Source organism: Coenobita brevimanus, chromosome 55, assembly GCF_032717465.1.
Source record: "Coenobita brevimanus isolate Jiangsu-jjx chromosome 55, ASM3271746v2, whole genome shotgun sequence".
NCBI lineage: Eukaryota > Metazoa > Arthropoda > Malacostraca > Decapoda > Coenobitidae > Coenobita > Coenobita brevimanus.
Window position 1 is genome coordinate 33,844,071 of NC_137008.1, and position 21,797 is coordinate 33,865,867.

The following is a 21,797-nucleotide window of genomic DNA, read 5'->3' on the forward strand; positions in this document are numbered from 1 at the left end:
TACAGGAGACTAAATAAGCTTGTCACTCAGTGTAGAACCACCTGATATGGAAAGACAAGTAATAAATTTGACAGGAAGGATGGAAGAAATAGGAAGAGTGGACAGCTGACAAAGAAAAAGAAAGATAAAGGTGATGGGAGATGCAAAAAACACAACATTAAGTGAGTGAATGATGGTCACCACTACTTACTACTAGTTTGACATGAGTACCAACAAGACATCAGTTACTTGCCACAAGGAACCAAGTGCCACAAATTCTCACCTCTGTAACAAGTATGGTCTGTGCATCAGGTGCATGATTACATGAAGCAAGGGCTGCAATCAGCACTCTCACATGGCCAGCAGTGTCCTTGTCAGTGGCAGAGGCATTACATACCAGATGGTCCAACATGTACGCCAATGCTGAGCAATCCTGAGAAGTAGAAACATACAATTTTCTATGTTAATACATCAGTTAACATGTCCCTGAATGATATCTATGCCCAAATCACTCAAGCACTAATCTCCACCTAGTTAACACAGGAACAGATGATGTATGTATCTATGTACATCTAACTAATGAAAATGGGATATTGTCACACCAGTCTTACTTCCACATGTTTGTAAGCACTAACACACAGCTTCATGCAACTCTCTTGCAGCCTCTACACTCAGACCTCTGTTTATCATCAAGGCCTTCAGAACACCAGCCACCTTCCTTCCCATGCCAGTCTACCTTCTATTTTCTTAGCACTCTTACCACATTTCTATGCCAGCAATAAGATGCACATCAGAAACCTGTACCCTGTTTGAGAGCTGCTGAACAACATTGCCTCTCAACATTGGTCCATGCTATGATCTTGTTTCAAGTTGACTGTAGTAATTCACCATGGACTGGCCTCCCAAATAATCTATTAAAGATGGCTTGGTCTTTCTTGAATAGATATACAAGACTTACCTCTAGCCCTCCCCCCCTCCACCAAAGAACCCTGACCACCTCATTTCTAACAAAGTTGCACTGGTAGCCAGTAAAGGCCAGAATTACTTTACACAGTATCTAATTACTTTCAAAGTTTTAAAGTTTTGTGAACCAAAGTATCTAACTGAACTATTAAAACTTCAGTTGGCATGCCAAGGTGTGATGTTAATACAATGATTCCTTGTTACTTGATGAGCCCAGAGCTGTTTATCAGATATCTTTTTCTGAGTGGTCTTTCTCCTATACAGCCCCAACATTATACAACTGACTGCCATTATTCATGAGGTAACTGACCTCTGCTGAATCTTTTAAAGGGAAACTCAAGGCCTTCCTCTTTTCAAGAAGCTACGATTTAGGGAGAGGCGTTGTGAGGGCCAATTCTTTTCGTTTCATTTTTAAAGGCTCCAACATGCTTGCATGTGTCGGCCTTGGTCACCTAATGGCGGCTCTCCATGCTGCACGATCCACTGCACCCTCCCCGTTCAGTCCCTTAACCCTAAGGTCACACTTAATGACCTCGTCCCATGTCTTTTTCGGTCCACCCCTCGTAACCCCACCTACATTATTAACACTTCTCACCTTCCTCACCCAATTATCATCCCCCATCCTCTCCACATGTCCAAACCATCTCAATCTACCTCTCCTCATCACAACACCAATACGCTTCAGTCCCATCCTACCTCTCAACTCTTCCATCATGAACCAAGCCCCCCCAGACCTTGGACGCAGGAACGCACTACACGTCCACCTAATCACTGTCATTTCTGTACATCTGAGCTGGCGAATATCCTCCTCCTTCACTGCTCAGCTCTAACTACCATACAGCATTACACTCCTAATACATGCTGCATACAAAGACCCCTCAGCATGTAGGGAGAGTCCTCTCAATGTCAGAAGAGGCAAGAGCTCCCTGAACTTCTTCCAATCACTTCTCACCCTAGCCACAGAGCTAGCTCCAGCCCCACCTCCAGCACACATGTCTCCCAAATAACAAAACTCTTCCACACACTCAAGGGATTCACCAGCAAGTTCAGTTCTTTCACGTCTGACAATCTCCACCTGCTCTCCCCGACACGCAGTACACATAAAATCAGCATTATCTCGCAGTCTACCTCTGATACCACTACAACTCTTATGAACCCATTTATCACAAACACCGCACAAGATGGAATTACTTCCCACGCCCTTGTGGCAAACAGCACATGGCCACTCTCCCTCGTCTTTGACAGTACCGCCACCAACCCTAGATATCATCACTTTTGTTTTAACTGCATTTACCCTTAAGCCCTTGTGCCCTATACCATCTCTCCACCTCCTAAACCTTTCCTCCACCTCCCTCTCGTTCTCTGCAATCAACACCAAATCACAAGCATACAACAACTCCCACGGGATTTCGTTTCTAAAGTCACGTGAAAGGGCTTCAAGTACCATGATAAACAACATGGGACTCAAAACTGACCCCTGATGCACACCAACATCCACAGAAAACCCATCACTCAAATCTCCACTCACTCTTACCTGGGTGTGAGCACCCACATACATAGCCATAACCACCCTAACCAACCACTCCTCCAAGCCAAGCTTTCTCATTGCCCACTTCACCACCTCTCTAGGGACTCTGTCAAAGGCCTTTTCTAAATCAACAAAAACAAAATAAAGATCCCATCTCCTACCAATATTATTTTTCCTGAAGCTGTCGAACAATGAATATGGCATCAGTGGTTCCCCTACCTGGCATAAACCCAAACTGCATCTCATCAATATTCACTCTTTCTCTAATCATACTTTCTAAAACTCTCTCCATTACCTTCATTATCTGATCTAAAAGCTTTATACCTCTATAATTTCCTCTTTCCACGACATCACCCTTCCCTTTATACACATTTACAATTACACTCTTCAGTCAATCATCTGGGACAACACACTCATAAATAATCCTATTTATCAGGTCAGTGACTAACTTCACCCCTATATCGTCTGAGACCTTCAACATTTCGGCAGTCAACCCAGACACACCTGCTGCCTTCCCCACCTTCATCCTGCCTATTGCCTCACTCACAGTAGCAGCATCAATCAAAGGCCAAGGGCCAGACACTGGATCTGCTGGCTCCAAACCTTCTCTGTCCCAGTCAAACTCCTCATTCAACAACCGGTTATGATGCTCTCTCCATGCATCTTTAATATCCTCACTGTTCACCACTACCCTTCCTTCATCATTCTTCAAACACTGCTCACCTATAATATCCCGATTATCCCTTTTCACCTGACCTGCCACCCTAAATATCATATTTTTCCTTTCCCCATGATTTAGGTTATCAAGTAAAAGTCTCTGTGACTCAGACTTTGCCCTGTATACCTCTCTTCTAGCCCTACACTTGGCAGCCAAATGTTCCTCTTTGCTACCGCCCTTCTTCCATTCCCGGAAAAGCCTTCTTTTCCCCTTAACTGCAGCTTCTACACCCTCGTCCCACCACCAAGTTACTTTATGTCTTGGTGGTCCTCTTGTCCAACCGCATGTTACATCAGTAACTCTCAAGGGATTGTTCTTGAGGGCTCTGTACTGTTCATTAACGCCTCTGTCTACAGCTCCTTGTTCAGCCACCACTTTCCTCAACTCGCTATAAAGGCATCCCTTACTACTTGGTTTTTCAGCTTCCATATTTTCCTCCTACATACATAAGTCCTCTTTTTCATCACTCGTTCTTTAAGCACCATATCACAAATCAATAGTTTGTGCTGCTGCACACAGTCCTCACTTCCTATAACTTCAACATCCCTCACTAACCTCCTATCAGCCCTCCTAACCAGAAAATAATCTATCTGACTGCTATTTCCCCCAGACTCATACGTAATTAACCTACTGTCTCTTTTCCTAAAATATGTGTTGCACACAATCATGTCCGTTGCCTCCCCAAACTCGAGTATCCTTTCCCCTTCTGCATTCCTTATACCATACGCACATCCCCCATGCACTCCTTCATAACCTTGTGCTGCTTCACCTACATGACCATTTAAGTCCCCTCCCAAAACCACTATCTCATCATCCCGCATACCACTCACTACATGTATTAAATCATCCCAAAATCTATCTTTCTCTGCTTCATCCAATCCTGCCTGTGGAGCATATGCCGATATAATCGCAGCTATCCTTCTACCGAACAGAATTTTCACTACCAATATCCTATCGCTTACTGTTATAACATTCTTAACATATTCCACCCATTTCTCCGCAACCATCACCTCAACACCTCCATACCCGTCTGTCCCCCCTTGCCAAAACAACTTATAGCAACAGTCCTTCCCAACAATCTTTCTGGCTGATCCACCCTTGTACCGGACTTCCTGCAAGCACGCCACATCCACCCACCTCCTACTGAATGCCTCAACGACTTCCCCGGCTCTTCCCCTCAAATTTCCCACATTCCATGAACCCACCCTCAGTCCCCTAGGTGATTTACTGTCTTCAGGCTTGCTTTGAAACTTTTTCTTGTGTTTTGTCATCTTCAGTGTTAATAAAGGGGGACAGACATACCACAGGCCCCACTCACTGCACAGTCCCAGGTCTAGGCAATGGATCTGGGACCCCTAGCCCACCAGCTTACCAGAGGCTGTGGTAGTGGCCTCGGGGCACCCTGCCAGGACAGCTGCAGGGACACCCTCCAAGCGCGCCTTGGCACTGCAACTATCCCACCATTATACACCCACTGATAGGGCAGCCTCCTGGGGCGCTACTCCCAGGTTTGGGCCCCTCTCTATTGGGCGGAAGCGGCAGCCTGGGAACCGCAATGCCCTGTACCCTCTAGCACAGGCCTGAGCCCCATCTCGCCCCGGACCCACAATCTATGCTGGCGGAACCCCCGTCACGCCTCCCCCCAGAAGTCCGCCACTAGGTAGCAGCTTAATTGCTGTCACTTTTGTTGATGTCTGTACAGTATTGTAAAAGTGTCATGTCACAATTCTTATAATTGTGAAAGTGTACTTTTCTCTTCCTTCTGCCTACGGGCGACTTTACACTCCCTCTTCTGTCTTTCATTCCTTCATTCTTTCCTCTCCCTTCTGCCTGTGGGTGACTCTACACTGAGTGACAAGCCAAATGGTTTCCTGTACACCAGGAAACCATTTACTACGCTGGGTGGTAACCATATAACCAAATTTTGGCACCTGGTGGTTTAGTGGGTAATTATTGTGCTCCAGTCGGATTGAATCGGTGAAGGTTTATATCCAAGGGGTGATTGGGGTTTATTGCTCATGTAGTGCCACTCAGGGATGAGTGGGGCTGGTCACTCTCATCTTAAATATCAGGACCAACTGCCTAGCCCCAGGCTTCTACACTCCTCATGGGGCAATGTAGGATTGGATGATGGATGGATGGATGTGAAAGTGTAAATGAGTGTCAAGTGCTATGGAATTCCTTAGAAAGAACAAGCACTTCTGAGCAGGAAATGACCAGATTATTATTATTACCTGAACTTATTTCATGACTTATCACTATACTGATCAACTTTTTACACTCTGTCACCTTTTCTCAAACATCACTTATCTGCACTCACTTTCAAAACAAGATACCAGTACCCACAGACCCTCACAAACTCATAAAGTAACTACCTATCATCCAACTCTTTTTTGTCCCATTATGATTACAGGGGCCCAAAACTAGGGTACTAAGTCCTGCCTTTAAGATGCAAGTGACCAGCTGCTTACCCCTGAGGTATGTTACATGAGCAATAAACCCCCAACCACCTCTTGGATATAATTCCTTATGGTCTACATCTGAGAAGAATGCCTTAACCCTCTAGACCATCACATGATTACAATCCAGGATAATAAAACATTTCCTGGGCTTCAGGAAATCACATAACCTGTCACTCTGTGTTGTCACCTGAAGATTGCAATAGATCCAAGTCAGCTAATGTGGATGCCCTTACCTACTAAAAAAATTACATACATAGCTGTGACTGGTATAAGACCAAAAACTTTCATACCTACCAGATATATCTAGCTAATGAAATGGAAATTAAAGAAACAACAAAAGCATTTTGATAATCATACTTTTTCACATTCATCCCCAAAACAAACCTCATTAATTTTGTCATTAGCTCCGGCCGAATAGTGATGTTCGGTGACCAACTTGGCACAACCAGCATATGAACGGACAAACTCCGCTAAGAGTTTGCAGATGAGGGATTTGGAGAGGAGTGGCTTCTTTTTCTTGGCTGCTTCATCAATCTTGTCACTGGGTGCTCCCTTACTGTCAGATCCAGGTACTTTGCTAGAGTCACTCTCCATGGGGCTCTGTCTCAAAGGAAAACTAATATGAACACCACATAATCTTTTTTTTTTTTTTTTTTTTTTTTTTTTTTTTTTTACAGAACTGAGGAGGGAAAAACGTAAAAAAAGAAAAATAATCCATACACCATTTTACTGATGTCCTCCATTCATAAAAAATCTGTAAGAGTCAGACTTGAACAGCTGTAGGTTGAAGTTTAAGGGGAAACAACTCTGGGGAAGCGAGTTCCAAGGAGATGCAGTTCGGAGAATAAAAGATTTCTGATAGGCAGATGTTCTGCAATTTGGCAATGTGACATCCCAGTCATGAACATCACCAGATGCCCGTGTAGCACAGCAGAAGGCATAAAAGTATCTGTAAAATAATGCAAATAAATGCACAGGAGGCAACAGTCATCTTACCCATACAGGAGGTAGTTTATTTGTAATGGCTGGGTTATTAATAATTCTAACAGCTTTGTTCTGAAATCTGCCTAGTTGCTTTAGTGCAACATCTCCACATCCACTCCACAAGGGTGAGCAACATTCCAGCTGAGAGCACACATGACTGTTATAAACTAAAGCCAACTGCTCATCACTGAAGAAGCTAAGAACTCTGTACAACAATCTAAGTTTTGTTGAGGTGGTTTCAGCAAGTGATCTGACATGAGGGGTCCAGCTGAGAATTTAAATACTTTTGGAAACAGGAATATTAGTAGCATTATAGATAACATAAGAATTGCCAAATGCCTTAATTCTGTAAGGGGTGGTCACAAACAAATTGCCTCCACGTTGCCCTGTCCAATGCCACTTCACTGCCCTGCTCTTAGCTCACCCCCTACTCTTATATACCTCTCCACTCCATCCTTCCATCTCATCCTCGGCCTCCCCCGCCCTCTTCCCCCTTCTACCACACTTGCATACACTCTCCTCTTCAGACTCTCATTCTCCATCCTCTGCACATGGCCAAACCACCTAAATGTATTTCTCCTAACCCTTCCTATCACATCCACATCCATACCACAGAGCTCCTTCGCTTCCTCACTGATGGTCTGTCACTCCATGTAGCTCCACATGCTCCTCTCAAATAACTAATTTCCACTGCTCTCACTCCTGATTTGTGTCCTTCCAACAAGGTCCAAGCTTCACTTCCACATGTTAGGGTTCGTATCACAATACTGTCATGCAGTAATTTTTTCACATTCATGCTCACTTCCCTGTTCCTTATCACTGCTTTCAAAGAACCAGCAACCTTTCTTCCTTGTTGTACCCTTTCAAGCACTTCACCCTCTTAACTTCCATCCTTACTCATCACATTACTCAACTACATAAATGCATTCACATTTTCCATTTCTTCCTCATGCAGCCTCACTGTACATTCAGTGACCACTTTTCTCAAAGACCATAACTTTACTCTTCCCAACATTCACCTTTAGATTCTGTTTCTTACACATCTTCGAAACTCATTCACCAAGCCTTTCAGATCCCCTTCGTCTTCACCTAACAATACAGTATCATCTGCAGATGACAGTACAGGGAGTTTCCAAACACTGCCCTCTCTTAATAGGGTCGCTCCAACATCCACTGCCCAACCTTGAATCTCTTTTATAACCCCATCCATATACATTTTTAACAACTATGGGGACATGAAACATCCCTGTTTCAATCCAATATTCAGACAGAAAAATTCACTCAGTTTACTATCCACATGCACTGCAGCCCTAGCATCCCCATACATACTCTTCTCAGCATTCAACAACTTCTCATTTACTCCATATATCCTTAATACTTTCCACATTCCTTGTCTATCCACCCTGTAATGTGCTTTCTCCAAATCCATGAAGGCCACATATATTTCTTTCCCTTCTCTAGAAACACTTCCACCAAAGACAGAAGAATGAATATCTGATATACACAACCTTTTCCCTTCCTTAAACCTACCCGATCTTCTCCAACTTATTCCTCTGTTATTTCCCTAACTCGGTCAATAAGTATCCTACTATAAATTTTTCCTCTTACACTAAGAAGACAAAATGCCCCTATGATTACCACACACTTCTTTTTCTCCCTTTCCTTTGTACAGGGGAATAATTATACCTGACTTCCAATCCTCCAGGTCTCTTCTTTCCTCCCAGGTCAATCTGCACATCTTCCATATCCATTCTACTGCTATCTCTCCCCCATGCTTTAGTAAATTGTATATACAGTAAACCCTCTCTAATTCGAATTATTATTATTATTATTTTTTATTTTTTTTTTAACATGTCCGACTCTGGGCAAAGGCTTCTTGGCCTATTTCTCGGGGGCAGTGACCTATCCCAAGGCCCAGTAGTCCTCCTACACCTCCTCATGTCACCTCTTCGGCGCTAACACCCACCATCCATATTAAATACATGCTAGGGCTGTCTCATACAGGATTGGTGTATTGGTATTAGTCGGGGTATTTTTACGACATGTCGGCGGGGAACCCTATGTCGAAATATCCAAAAATTCGAATTATCAGAGCACATGCCTGCCCCTGTCCCCAGAGCACCCCCACACTCACTAAACCATGGCGTTTTCACAAAAACATTGAACACTACAGTACAGTACTGTACCCATGTCCCATACCACCTACCACTGCCAGCCTGTGTTGTGTGGATGGTCGCTGTGATAAGAAGCGTTTCTTTGATTATTTCGTTGCTCCTAATTTCCTCTCAGAACTCTGAACACGTGGAGCCATACAAACTTTAGTTATGCCTAAGCACTCTGAAAGTGCTATAAACACAAGGAAAGTATTTACTCCTAAGGAAAATGTAAAATTGCTGGACGAAGTAATGTGTGTGATGTAGTTTAAATGCAAATGATCAGACAAAATGAGTTGGATGTGTTTATGATGTGGATAGTTCCTTTGCTGAAAAAAAAAAAAAAAGTTAATGATGAAGGAGCAGTAAAATTCTTGTTTTCGCCTTTAGTGGAACAAGTGACAAAAAAAAAAAGGCTTTGTGCCTGACTTTTGTTATCAACTGACGGTCTTTGGTTGAGAAAATTCGGCTCTTAATGTATGTGAAGACACTAAATGTTGAAGTAAATAGTTAGGTAAGATAGTTATGTGCGTTCAGTTCTTTTGAATTATACTGTCATACAAATTTTACTGCTTGGCTGACTTGTGTATTATTCACATTTACTGCATTCATGTGTATCTGACAATTGAGAGGTATGCAAATACTCCTTGTTGACCACTTCAGTATATATATATATATATATATATATATATATATATATTTTTTTTTTCCCTTTATTGTTATTGACTAATGACTTTCAAAAATGGTTTCACACACTTTTTTTTTTTTTTTTTTTTTTTTTTTATTTTTAAAATGACTACACCAAAAGTGGTTCCTGGCGAAATATGCATGATGATAGGCGGCCACTGATGTGTTGGTTTAGTCAAGTTTTTTCTTGATAGTAATAAGGACTTTCAAGGGGCTTAGTGGCAATCCTTGGTGGTTAAAATTTTTATGGGGAGTATTAGGGGGCAAAACTATTTGGTTAGGTTAGGTTAGAATGCACTGATGTGTCCAGTCGGCGACATCGTATGTAAACACACTGCCTTGGATATCTTACGGCAGACATCATTTCATTGTTCATTCGTTTCATTTTTAAAGGCTCCAACATGCTTGTATGTGTCAGCCTTGGTCACCTAACCCTTAAAACGCGGATCGTCGCATTTGCGACGGTCGGCCCAAAGGGCAGAACGGCGGGTCGTCGCGTTTGCGATTTGAGTTAATTTTGAATAACCGCGGGCAAGCATGCTCCAGCTGGTATTGTCTATCAGTCCCGCCACCCGTGAGCTACATTTAGCACACTTGACCTTTGTACTACTGACCTCGGTTGTTGCCAAGTTTCATTTTTTTTACCCACCGACGCACCGATGCGCGGCCCTCCCTCGTCGTGCGATATGGGACGGCTGATACGTGTCAATCTGCGCCGTCATCTCGCAAGCACTTTTTGCTATTGGGAAACGCTTGTTTCCCCAGTTGTCACACTGTCATTTTTTCGCGCGGTTTGCCCCAGAATAGCGTCAGTCCACGCAAATCTGCCACGGTGACACCATGTCAAACTCGAGCTCTTCTGGTTCTGTGCCTTCTAGCCCTCCGAAAAAGGGTTTTGTGACCTCAACCCCCTTCAAAACTTTACCAGTGACTACCAAGGGGCTAAGTGACTCTGCAATAGCCTCAGAACTGTTGAAAGCCTCAATGGACTATGGCAGTGACGTGGGTGTTTGGTCGAGCCTGGCTGAATCAGAGACACAATCTAGTGCTGATTCAGGCCCAGAAGTGATTCTTTCTGTGCCGGAGGAGACTGTGTCAGTGCCCAGCACCTCAACAGGGAAGGCCCGGTGAAAAGGGGCCTCGAGTATGGGAAGGGGGAAAAAAGGAAGAGGAGCGGAGACCCCAGTGCACCGCCATTGTCCCCTACGCCACAGCACGCCACCGCAAGCCCGCCACGTACTCCCAGCCCTGTTCTCTCATCCTCCTCGTCTGCTGTCCTGTCTCCTGAGTCGTCGTAGTCTCCTTCACCACCCAGAAAGGGAAGCAAACGAGCATATTTACGTTTGAGAGGTTATCGTAGGCCTAGTGTTCGTGTTAGTAAAGTTAAGTCCCCTAGGCTAACTCGCACTAGGCAACTCAGGAGTCACGCCACCGTGGGTGACCTTGACCCAAGTGATAATGTCCCTCCCACCACCACCACCACCACCACAACACCAACACGGCCTGGGATAGCCTCTCCCTTAACTACTATTGCCCAGCCTGCCTCACCCACTCCCACACGACCTGCCTCACCCCCCGCCGCCCCAAGCACCTCCCAGCCTAGGCAGGGAACGCTAGATGCTTTCGTGTGGTCAGAGGGATCAGATTTTGTGCCTGAGGATCTGCCCTTTGACGACAGTGAGTGTGGACTTCAGGCTGACTTCCCTGTGGACGACGATGGTGAATGCGTTGACTACCTGTTGGCCTTCCTTGACGACGAGATTATGGAGCACATCTGTACCGAGACAAACAGGTACGAGGGGCAATGTGCGCCAGTTCGCGAAGGAGAAGGTGAGGCGGCCACGCCATCCACGTCGCGGATGGCATCATGGGTGCCTCTTACGATCCCGAGCTTTTTGTATTTATTGGACTGATGTTGCTAATGCCACACAACTGGAAACATAAGTTAGAAGAATACTGGACTTCCGACGAGCTGTGCCCAACACCCATATTCAATAAATACATGAGCCGCGATCGTTTTAGGCAGCTGATGACTTATCTTCACTTCGCGAACAATGATGAGCCTTCCCAAACTGACCCATTATGGAAAGTGAGGGGAATCCTGAACATGATCAAAGATAAGTTTACGAGGTTCTTGCGCCCGTTCATGAAAGTCGTGATTGACGAGTCTTTGGTATTGTTCAGGGGCCATCTTCGGTTTGTCCAGTACATTCCAAGCAAACGCCACCGCTTTGGAATCAAGTTTTTCGTGCTGTGCGACTGCAAGACGGGGTTCATCCTTGACTTCGTCATTTACACCGCCAGCAATGTCGATTTGGATAAGACTGACCCCCTTGGATTCTCTGGTTCTGTGGTGAAAGTGCTTTTGGAAAAGTACTTTGGCGAGAATCATGTCCTGTATACGGACAATTACTATACCGCTCCTAAACTCGCCAAGTACCTTTCTGAACACGGCGTCGGCTCCTGTGGCACTGTCAGAAGTAAAAGGGCACATTACCCTGCCTTCCCCGAGGCTGAAAAGTCAAAGCGGGGAGACGTGCACCTGAAGAAATCTGACAAGATGCTTGCGATCAGGTGGCATGATAAGAGAGTCGTGAACATGCTCACCACAGTACACAAGGGTGAAATGCTGGCAACAGGGAAGGTCGACAGAAGGACTGGCGAGCCTGTGATGAACCCTGATGCTGTCATTGACTATAACGTCAATATGCGGCTGGTGGACAAGTCTGATATGATGATTGGAGAGATTGACTGTCTGAGGAAAAATCGTCGTTGGTACAGGAAGGTGTTCTTGCACTTGATTGATATGTGCATGTTGAACGCCTTCATCCTGTATAAAATCAAGAACAGGAAGCCAGCCAACTACTCTCTCAGACGATTTTCCAAGACTTGTGTCTACCAGCTGCTTCAGCGTTACGGCCAGGTGCTTTCTACAGGTCCCAAACGCCACCCTCACACACCTCCAGACCGCCTACAGTGTATGGCCTACCTTCAGCGACACCGCCTGGAGCCACTGCCAGCCACTGCAAAGAGGGGGAAAGCACTGAGGAGGTGTCATGTGTGCAGCAACACTACCAGGCAGGAAAGAACCTTTAGGCGCACCTCCTTGCATTGCAAAGAGTGCAAAGTTCCCCTCTGTGCTTACCCGTGTTTCTTTGACTACCACAGCCTAAGTAGATTTTGAAAATAAGGGTAAAAATATTTGAAAAAATACTGAGAGTGACAGTGATAATATTGTTTAGTTTTCTTTTACGTGCTGACAGTGACAGCCTGATGAGTGTAAATTAGTGTATGTACTTGTAAAAGCACTGACAGTTACAGTGTTTTTTGGTGTAAATAATTGTACATAGTAATAATATAAGTATTGCGAGTGACAGTCACTCCAGTGTAAAAAGATAAAAGCATATTTTCCTATTCTATGTTCTGACAGTGACTGTTTTTTGTGTATAAATTATTATTTTTATAACACTGGACAGTGACACTGATGAATATGGCAAAAAAAAGAACAGATACAGTGAAAGTGAGCGATAGAAATGAAGTGCGAGTGGCCGACAGGAGCGAGAATAAAGTGCCTGCCGTAAGGCTGAATAAACTAGTGCCGCGGTGGTCTTCCTCAGTCCCAATTCACAATACTGGCAGTGACATTGATTTTTATGGCCGTAATAGTGACAGGAAAAAACGTTTGCGAAGTCCTATGATGGAAAAAAAAGGAGTATACGTGTTTTTTGCCGAGAAAAGGCAAATGTGACAATATTGACGGGAAGATCGCCACTGCGCTGCATGTCGGCCGTGCGCTCCGTCCATTTTAGCCTTATTATCAGTTCTTATTTACAAATACGGATTCCAAACAACCTGTAAGTTGTTGTATAAAGTGTACTGTGACAGATTGAGGCTGTGGTAGAAAGAAAACCAGGTTTCTGGAAGTGTGAGAGTGAAGACTTTGTTACCCAACTTTGCAAGTCTTCACAAGTCCTTTGGTAGTCAACGAAGGCTCAACGTGTGGCTCAGGAGAAAGCTGAATGTAAGTAATATATGCCATAAAAATTTTAATGCTCTAGGGTTAATCTATGATTTTTGGCAAATATTTTTCCACAGGTACTCAGACCCCGCTACAACCCCGCCACAGCGGGGGGATCGCCCGTACACAGCCGCGTCTTAGGGGCTAATGGCGGCTTTCCACGCTGCACGATCCATTGCAGCCTCCCTGTTCAGTCCCTTAACTCTGAGGTCACATTTAATGACCTCGTCCCATGTCTTTCTCAGTCTACCCCTCATAACCCCACCCCCAATATTAACACTTCTTACATTCCTCACCCATTTATCATCCCCCATCCTCTCCACATGTAAAAACCATCTCAATCTACTTCTCATCACAACACCAATACACTCCAGTCCCATCCTACCTCTCAACTCTTCCATTGTGAACCCAGCCCCCCTGGACCTTGCATGCAGGGACGCACTACACATCCACCAAATCATTGTCATTTCTGTACGTTTGAGCCGGCGAATATCCTCCTCCTTACTGCCTAGGTCTCACTACCATACAGCATTACGCTACTAACACATGCTGCATACAAAGACCCCTTAGCACGTAGAGAGAGTCCTCTCAATGTCAGAAGAGGCAAGAGCTCCCTGAACTTCTTCCAACCACTTCTCACCCTAGCCACAGAGCTAGCTCCAGCCTCACCTCCAGCACACAACATGTCTCCCGAATAACAAAACTCTTCCATACACTCAAGAGATTCACCAGCAAATTCAATCCTTTCACGCCTGACAATATCCACCTGCTCTCCCTGACACGCCATACACATAAAATCAGCATTATCTCGCAGTCTACCTCTGATACCACTACAACTCTTATGCACTCATTTATCACAAACACAGCACAAGATAGAATTGCTTCCCACGCCCTTGTGGCAAACTGAACATGGCCACTCTCCCTCGTCTTTGACAGTACCGCCACCAACCCTAGATATCATCACTTTTGTTTTATCTGCATTTACCCTTAAGCCCTTTTCCCCATACCATCTCTCCACTTCCTAAACCTTTCCTCCGCCTCCCTTTCATTTTCGGCAATCAACACCAAATCATCAGCATACAACATCTCCCATGGGAGTCCGTTTCTAAAGTCACGTGAGAGGGCTTCAAGTACCATGATAAACAACATGGGACTCAAAACTGACCCCTGATGCACACCAACATTCACAGAAAACTCACCACTCAAATCTCCATTCACTCTTACCTGGGTGTGAGCACCCGCATACATAGCCATAACCACCCTAACCAACCACTCCTCCAAGCCACGCTTTCTCATTGCCCACTTCACCACCTCTCTAGGGACTTTGTCAAAGGCCTTTTCCAAATCAATAAAAACAAAATAAAGATCCCTTCTCCTACCAATATATTTTTCCTGAAGCTGTCAAACAATGAATATGGCATCAGTGATCCCCCTACCTGGCATAAACCCAAACTGCATCTCATCAATGTTCACTCTCTAATCATACCTTCTAAAACTCTCTCCATTACCTTCATTATCTCATCTAAAAGCTTTATACCTCTATAATTTCCTCTTTCCAGGGCATCACCCTTCCCTTTATACATATTTACAATTACACTCTTCAGCCAATCATCTGGGACAACACACCCATAAATAATCATATTTATCAGGTCAGTGACTAACTTCACCCCTATATCTCCTGAGGCCTTCAATAATAACCTATCTTTAAATATATTTTTAACAAAAAATATGGGGCTCCTAGAGCAATAACCCCCTATTTTACATGTAAATATATGTCATGTTTTAGGATGGAGACCACTCAGTGCATGTCTGTTACAGAGAGAGAGACTGGCTGAACTGAGCAGCGTGGCGAGGAGACACTGGCGAGAATTCCCCAACTGGAACTCTTGTTCGGTACTTGTCTTGCTTAATTTGCATTTCTGTCTGATTTAAAATTATTTGTCTGGTGGTCAAGAAGATCTGAATTAACCGATATCCGATTTATTCGGGTTCGAATTAGAGGGTTTACTGTATTTGGTTTTACATACATACAGTACATACATTGCCAAATGCCATGTATCCCAAATGGGGTGGCCAAGGGCTTAGAGTTAATTGTTTTACAGGGAGGGGCACTAATCCTCCACCAACCCCACTTGACACGTAGGGAGAACGTTATGCCAACAGCATCTGGTGTTCCCAGGCGGTCACCCATCAAAGTACTAACCAGACCCAACGTTGCTTACTAGCATTAAATGAGACAAGGTCATTTTGTCACCAATCAGTGATCCTATGTGAGTCCTGATTTATGGAGATGGCTGTACTGAGTTGTGAGTTATAGTTATTAAACTTTGTGAATGGGTGTTTAAGTGTGAATGAACTGTGAAGTGCTGAGCCATCTGCATATGAATGGATGGGATTGTGGGTGACAGATAAAACATCATTAATATGAATTAAGAACTGGGTTGGAGCCAGAACTAATCCTTGTTGAATGCTGGTGTTAACTGAGTGGAGATTGGTATATACATCATCTACTGGTACTTTAACTCTTTTTCTTTGTCTATCTATCTATTTATTGCCAGACGCCATAATCCCGTAAAGGGTGGCCATTTGACTTTGAGTTAGTTGTTTTACGGGGAGGGGCACTAACTTTCCACCAACCCACTTGCTGACACATAGGGAACACGTTTGGTTTGGTTATATGGTTACCACCCAGCGTTGTAAATGGTTTCCTGGCTTACAGGAAACCATTTGGCTTGTCACTCAATGTAAAGCCACCTGTAAGGGAAAGAAAAGCAATAAGAAGTGACAGGAAAGATGGGAGAAATAGGAAGAGAGGTGTTGCTGAAAAAAAATAAAAAAGTTACAAAAATGCCTCATTAACTGAAAGTCTGATACCTTTAATCCACTGAGTGAGAGTCATAACTCCAGCTATGTATACAGGGAAGTGAAAATCACAGGTCAGGCAAGGCCAAGCAAACCTGAACTTCATGTATGTGCACTAAGGAGGACGAAGAGCAGGTAACTGTGCACTCCAAAGTTTAATTTCACAACTCGGAAAGTGTACACCCACAGTAACAAGTCAATCTCATGTCACCACCCATTAAAGCATAAATGCACAAGGGCTCTTTTCACAGTTACATTTATCCTTTCGGGCCCGAACCAAAAGCACCTTTAGATTTCACAGTCACTCCGAATGGCTTTTGGGAGGTTACCAACATGCGGACGTCTGCCTGTGTTGATGTAGTAAGATTGGTTGTTCTGGGTAGCCAAAAAATTTATGTTGTAAACTGTTAGAAGGAAAAATCACCTTCCCCAGCACCTTCCTTATACAGAGAATATTTAAAGGAAATATTTAGAAATTGGAATGTTATGACTAAGATGAATCAGTTGGGTGGAAAATCCACTTCACAGAACTCTTATCAATATATTCAAGAGTGATGAAACTCATCTGAATGCAGCAAGAGTAAAGAATTAAAAACATCATGGTAATGAAGGGGCAAACTAGTTGCAACCTCACCATATGCCTACTAGAAAAATCAGAAGAAAGTTGAAATGTGATGGACTACCGAGTGCTGTAAAAAAGGCATAAGTAAAAATAACTATGTAGAAACAGTACACCCATCACAAACATCAACACCGCTGTGCACACTTTCAATACAATTATACAAAATGCAGACAAAAGACACATCCCTAGAGACAACAGAAAGAGACACAACCCCAACTTCTATCTATCTATCTATTGCCAGACGCCTCAATCCCGTTTGGGGTGGCCACAAACAAATCGCCTCCAAGTCGCCCTGTCCCCCGCCATTTCACTGCCCTCCTCCCAACTCACACCCCCCTCTCTCATATACTTCTCCACCCCATCCCTCCATCTCATCCTTGGCCTCCCCCTCCCTCTTCCCCTCTACACCTCACTCATGTACACTCTCTTCGTCAGTCTTTCACCCTCCATCCTCTCCACATGGCCAAACCACCTCAGTGTGTTCATCATAACGCTTCCTATCACATCCACATCAACACCACAACGCTCCTTTATATCTTCATTCGTCAGCCTGTCTCTCCACGTGACTCCACAGGCTCCTCTTAAATAACTCATTTCCACTGCTCTCACTCTTGACTTGTGTCCTTCCAACAATGTCCAAGCTTCACTTCCGTACGTTAGAGTTGGTATCACAATACTGTCATGTAGTAACTTTTTCACTTCCATGCTCACTTCCCTGTTTCTTATCACTGCTTTCAAAGAACCAGCAACCTTTCCTCCCTGGTGTTCCGTTTCAAGCACTTCACCCTCCAAACCTCCATCCTTACGCATCACACTACCCAAGTACTTAAACGTACTCACATTTTTTAATTCCTCACCATCAAACCCCACTATACATTCACTAACTTCACCTCTCTCAACAACCATCACTTTACTCTTCCCTACATTCACCTTTAGATTCCGTTTCTTACACACTCTCTCAAACTCATCCACCAAGCTTTGCAGCTCCCCTTCGTCTTCACTCAACAACACAGTATCACCTGCAAACAACAGTACAGGGAGTTTCCAAACACTATCCTCTCTCACCAGGGCCACTCCAACATCCACTACCCTACCGTGTACCTCTTTTATTACCCCATCCATGTACAGATTGAACAACCATGGAGAGATGACACATCCCTGTTTCAAACCAACTTTCAAAGAGAAAAATTCACTTAGTTCACCATCCACACGCACTGCAGCCTTCACACCAGAAATTCAAGGCCTCATCAGACAACGAGACACACTGCGACACTCCCCAACACCCCATACACAAGACACCGTACAACAAATACAAGAACTCAACACTCAAATAAACAATAAAATATCAGAGCAGCAAATATTAAACTAGCAAAATTACCTCCAAATACTTGACCATAAAACAAACATCAGCAACCTCTACAAAACACTAAACAGCATCACACTTTCCAACATTAACACCACACAATCACACACTGCCATCACAACAACAGATACCATACCCTCAAACAAACAACAAGCAAACACTCTCATCAATCACTTTTCAAAGTCAGCCGTCTAAACCCCCATCCAAAAGACCGACGTATCATCTGACGTAAGAGACAGTTCCCCACAGAACCAGACTACGCACCTTTCACTTACAACCAGACGAAGCACATCATTAACAACCTTAAGCACTCATCTGCCTGTGGACCAGACAACATAAGCAACATTCACCTTAAACACCTTGGACCACAAGGCATACAAGCACTCACCAACATATCAAACTACAGCTACTCACACAACATAATACCCAACATCTGGATGCATGGCACTATCATCACTCTCCCTAAACCCAACAAGGACTCCACGGTACTCTCCTCACACCGCCCCATCACATTCCTCTGCACCCCCCTCTAGTCACTGAATGATTGGTACTACAACTAGTCACACCTCACATTCTCCTAGCCCAATCACAACATGGCTTTAGGCCACTACACTCCACAAACACCCTTCTTACAGACCTTGCACAGAGAGTTTTCGATGGCATCAATTCAGCTAGGCCACCACGCAGAACACTCCTAATCACACAAAACATTAGCAAAGCTTTTGATCCCATCCCCTGCCACAACCTCACAAACAAAATACTCAACACAAACATGCACAATAACACAAAAAGATGGCTGGCAAACTACTTAGCAGGCAGATGTGCCCACATAACATTTCCTGGTCAGTCTTCTAACATCAGAAACTTCACGAACGGCGTCCCCCAATGATTTGTTTTGTCCCCTACACTCTTTAACCTATACATGCACGACATACCCACACCCCACACACCATAGATACTCACAGCTTCCTATGCAGATGATATAACACTTACATGTACGCACCAAAACGCAAACACTGCTGCACAAATCATCCAACCTTACCTCAACACACTACACGAATGGTTCACCACAAACAGGCTCAAAATAGCCCCAGTCAAATCTACAGTGACCCTTCTCACAAACTGGACAGCAAAACACAATCACATCCCACACCTCACCATAAACAACACTCCCCTACCACATACACACACACACCCAAAATCCTTGTGGAACATACAATACATCAATGTCATTCAAACAACACACCGCAAACATTAAAAAAAAAATAAAACCAAGACTCAATGCCTTGAGGTCACTTGCCCATACAACATTCGGACACAACAAAGAAACCACCACCACAGTATACAAACAATACATACATTCAGTGATGAATTATGCAAGCCCTGCCTGGGCTTCTAACCTCACTAAAACACACTACAACACTCTACAGACCATACAGAACAAGGCCCTAAAAATAATCACAGGCTGCACAGCTACTACACCCACAGACCACCTACATCAAGAAACCAAAGTCCTCAAAGTCAAGGATCACCTAAACATGAGAGGCACCCAGTTTCTTGCTGCATCCACTATATTACATGCCAGCACATCCACCCACACCAAGGAACATCAAAAGAACACCCAGCGCATGATACCATACACAAATACTGTCATCACTCCCCCCTCGCCCACCTCAAACCAGCTTCCAGAAGCATATCCACACTCAGATCACTCGCTGCTCCATTCAGTCACTTAGACAACACACAGCTGCATGCATGGCCTCCTGACATCCACCCTTCTGAATCCTATCTTCCTTGTGAGGACAGGGTCCACCTGGCCAGGCTGAGATGTGGGCACCATCCAGCCCTCTTAAGCTACCAGAAGAGGCGGGATGACTCTGTCACTGATGCCTGTCCAGGATGCAACACAGCACCCTGTACTATTAAGCACATTATGGAAGACTGCATTACACACAATCACCTATGCCAACAACACAACATACACTCTTTGAGAGCTCTGTGGGAAAGCCCGGTCTCGGCCATGGCCTTCCTAAGGGACTTGGGGCTGTTCAGCCAGACTGCCTAGGGAACAACTACTACTACTACTACGTAGAAATAACAAACATATAATAACATCCAATGTTTGATGGTTTGGTTTATTAACAGGCACGTGAACATCATGTGGTATTTTCTAAACAGGGTGTGTTTGTTACAGTACATTGGCAGTATTACATTAGGCATCTGATTGAAATTTTGATGAAAATATTCATTACACAATGATTCTTTTGTTTCTTGGAAGTAACAAATAAATACAGTGCTAACACCCAATGAGTGATGATCTAGTTTATTACTAGGTACATGAGCATGCAGTATTTTCTTAACAGGGTGTGTTAGTTATATTAGCAGTATTAAATAAGGCAACTGATTGAAATTTTGATGAAAATATGCATTAGTCAAAGATTGTTTTATTTCTTTCAAATCCATTTGTTGTGAAGCCTCCAGCAGGCTGCGAAAATGCAGTAAGTTGCCTTGTATTCAGGTAAATTAGTCTCTTAAAGTTTATAAATATGACGTATTTTCTTTATGGGATGTATAATTATCTTAGCAATATTACATCGAGTATCTGATTTCAATTCATCCATTATCCAATATAAAGTGTTGAAAAAATTTGCACTGGACAAAGATCCTTTTATTTTAGGTGATATGAGTCCATCTGTTGGGAAGCCCAAACCCTCACCCATGAAAATTCCAGTAACTGTTGAGGACAGCCAGAAAGCAGCATCCAAATGAAGGCCTTAGAAGGTTTACTGAAGGCACCTGAGAAAACCAAAACTTGGTCAGAGTTGTCTGTTGGGGACAAGTGTGAAAATGGCCAATAGTCCAGTAGTCTAAGAGATAACCAGTCTGTTGCCCTTGGTGGCATAATGTTATTTTAAATTGCAAGTGACTGTCTTACCACATGCCTGGGTTTCTGTCCCAAAGAAGTGTCTTGCATTATCATCATTGTCTGGATTATGATGATGATGATGATGATGATGATGACAGTCACCACTTAAGGACTCAGCCAAAGCACATGGCAAGACCATCAATGAAACTGATATATTCTAAGCAACTAAAAATGCATGTTACCTGTTCATCTGCCTCTTGTACCACCATATCATTAGCTGAAGAGGAGCGAGAGAGGTGCAGCTGCCTCCGGACAGTGGCTCCTGCAGAGGTGTTTCTCTCTTCCGTCGGAGTGATGTTGGCTGGGGCCACGCCAGGGGTAATGCCAGAAGCTGAACCACCTTCATTATCATCTTTCAAAGTTGTCAGTGCTTCTAATAAATCATGAATCAGTTGCTGTGGTTCGGAGCTCAGGGATGGGCTGGAGCTAGACCCCGGAGCTGCTGTGTTGTTACCGATACCTCCGAAACCAACACTGCCACTGCTGCTTTTGCCTCCAACACTCTTCATCAATATGCTATCCTCATCTAGTT

The 21,797-nt window shown here is 44.0% G+C and overlaps 1 protein-coding gene across 1 annotated transcript in view; it reads right to left on the bottom strand.

The window, feature by feature from the left end:
- HUWE1 (HECT, UBA and WWE domain containing E3 ubiquitin protein ligase 1) overlaps positions 1 to 21,797 on the bottom strand; it is a 1,134,422-nt gene that overhangs the window by 617,239 nt on the left and 495,386 nt on the right. The window contains exons 29-31 of the mRNA XM_080273518.1: positions 21,448 to 21,791; positions 6,035 to 6,250; positions 263 to 412 (exon numbers count right to left, since the gene is read on the bottom strand). Of these exons, the coding sequence (XP_080129644.1) occupies positions 263 to 412; positions 6,035 to 6,250; positions 21,448 to 21,791 (710 nt within the window). The remainder of the gene's footprint in view (positions 1 to 262; positions 413 to 6,034; positions 6,251 to 21,447; positions 21,792 to 21,797) is intronic.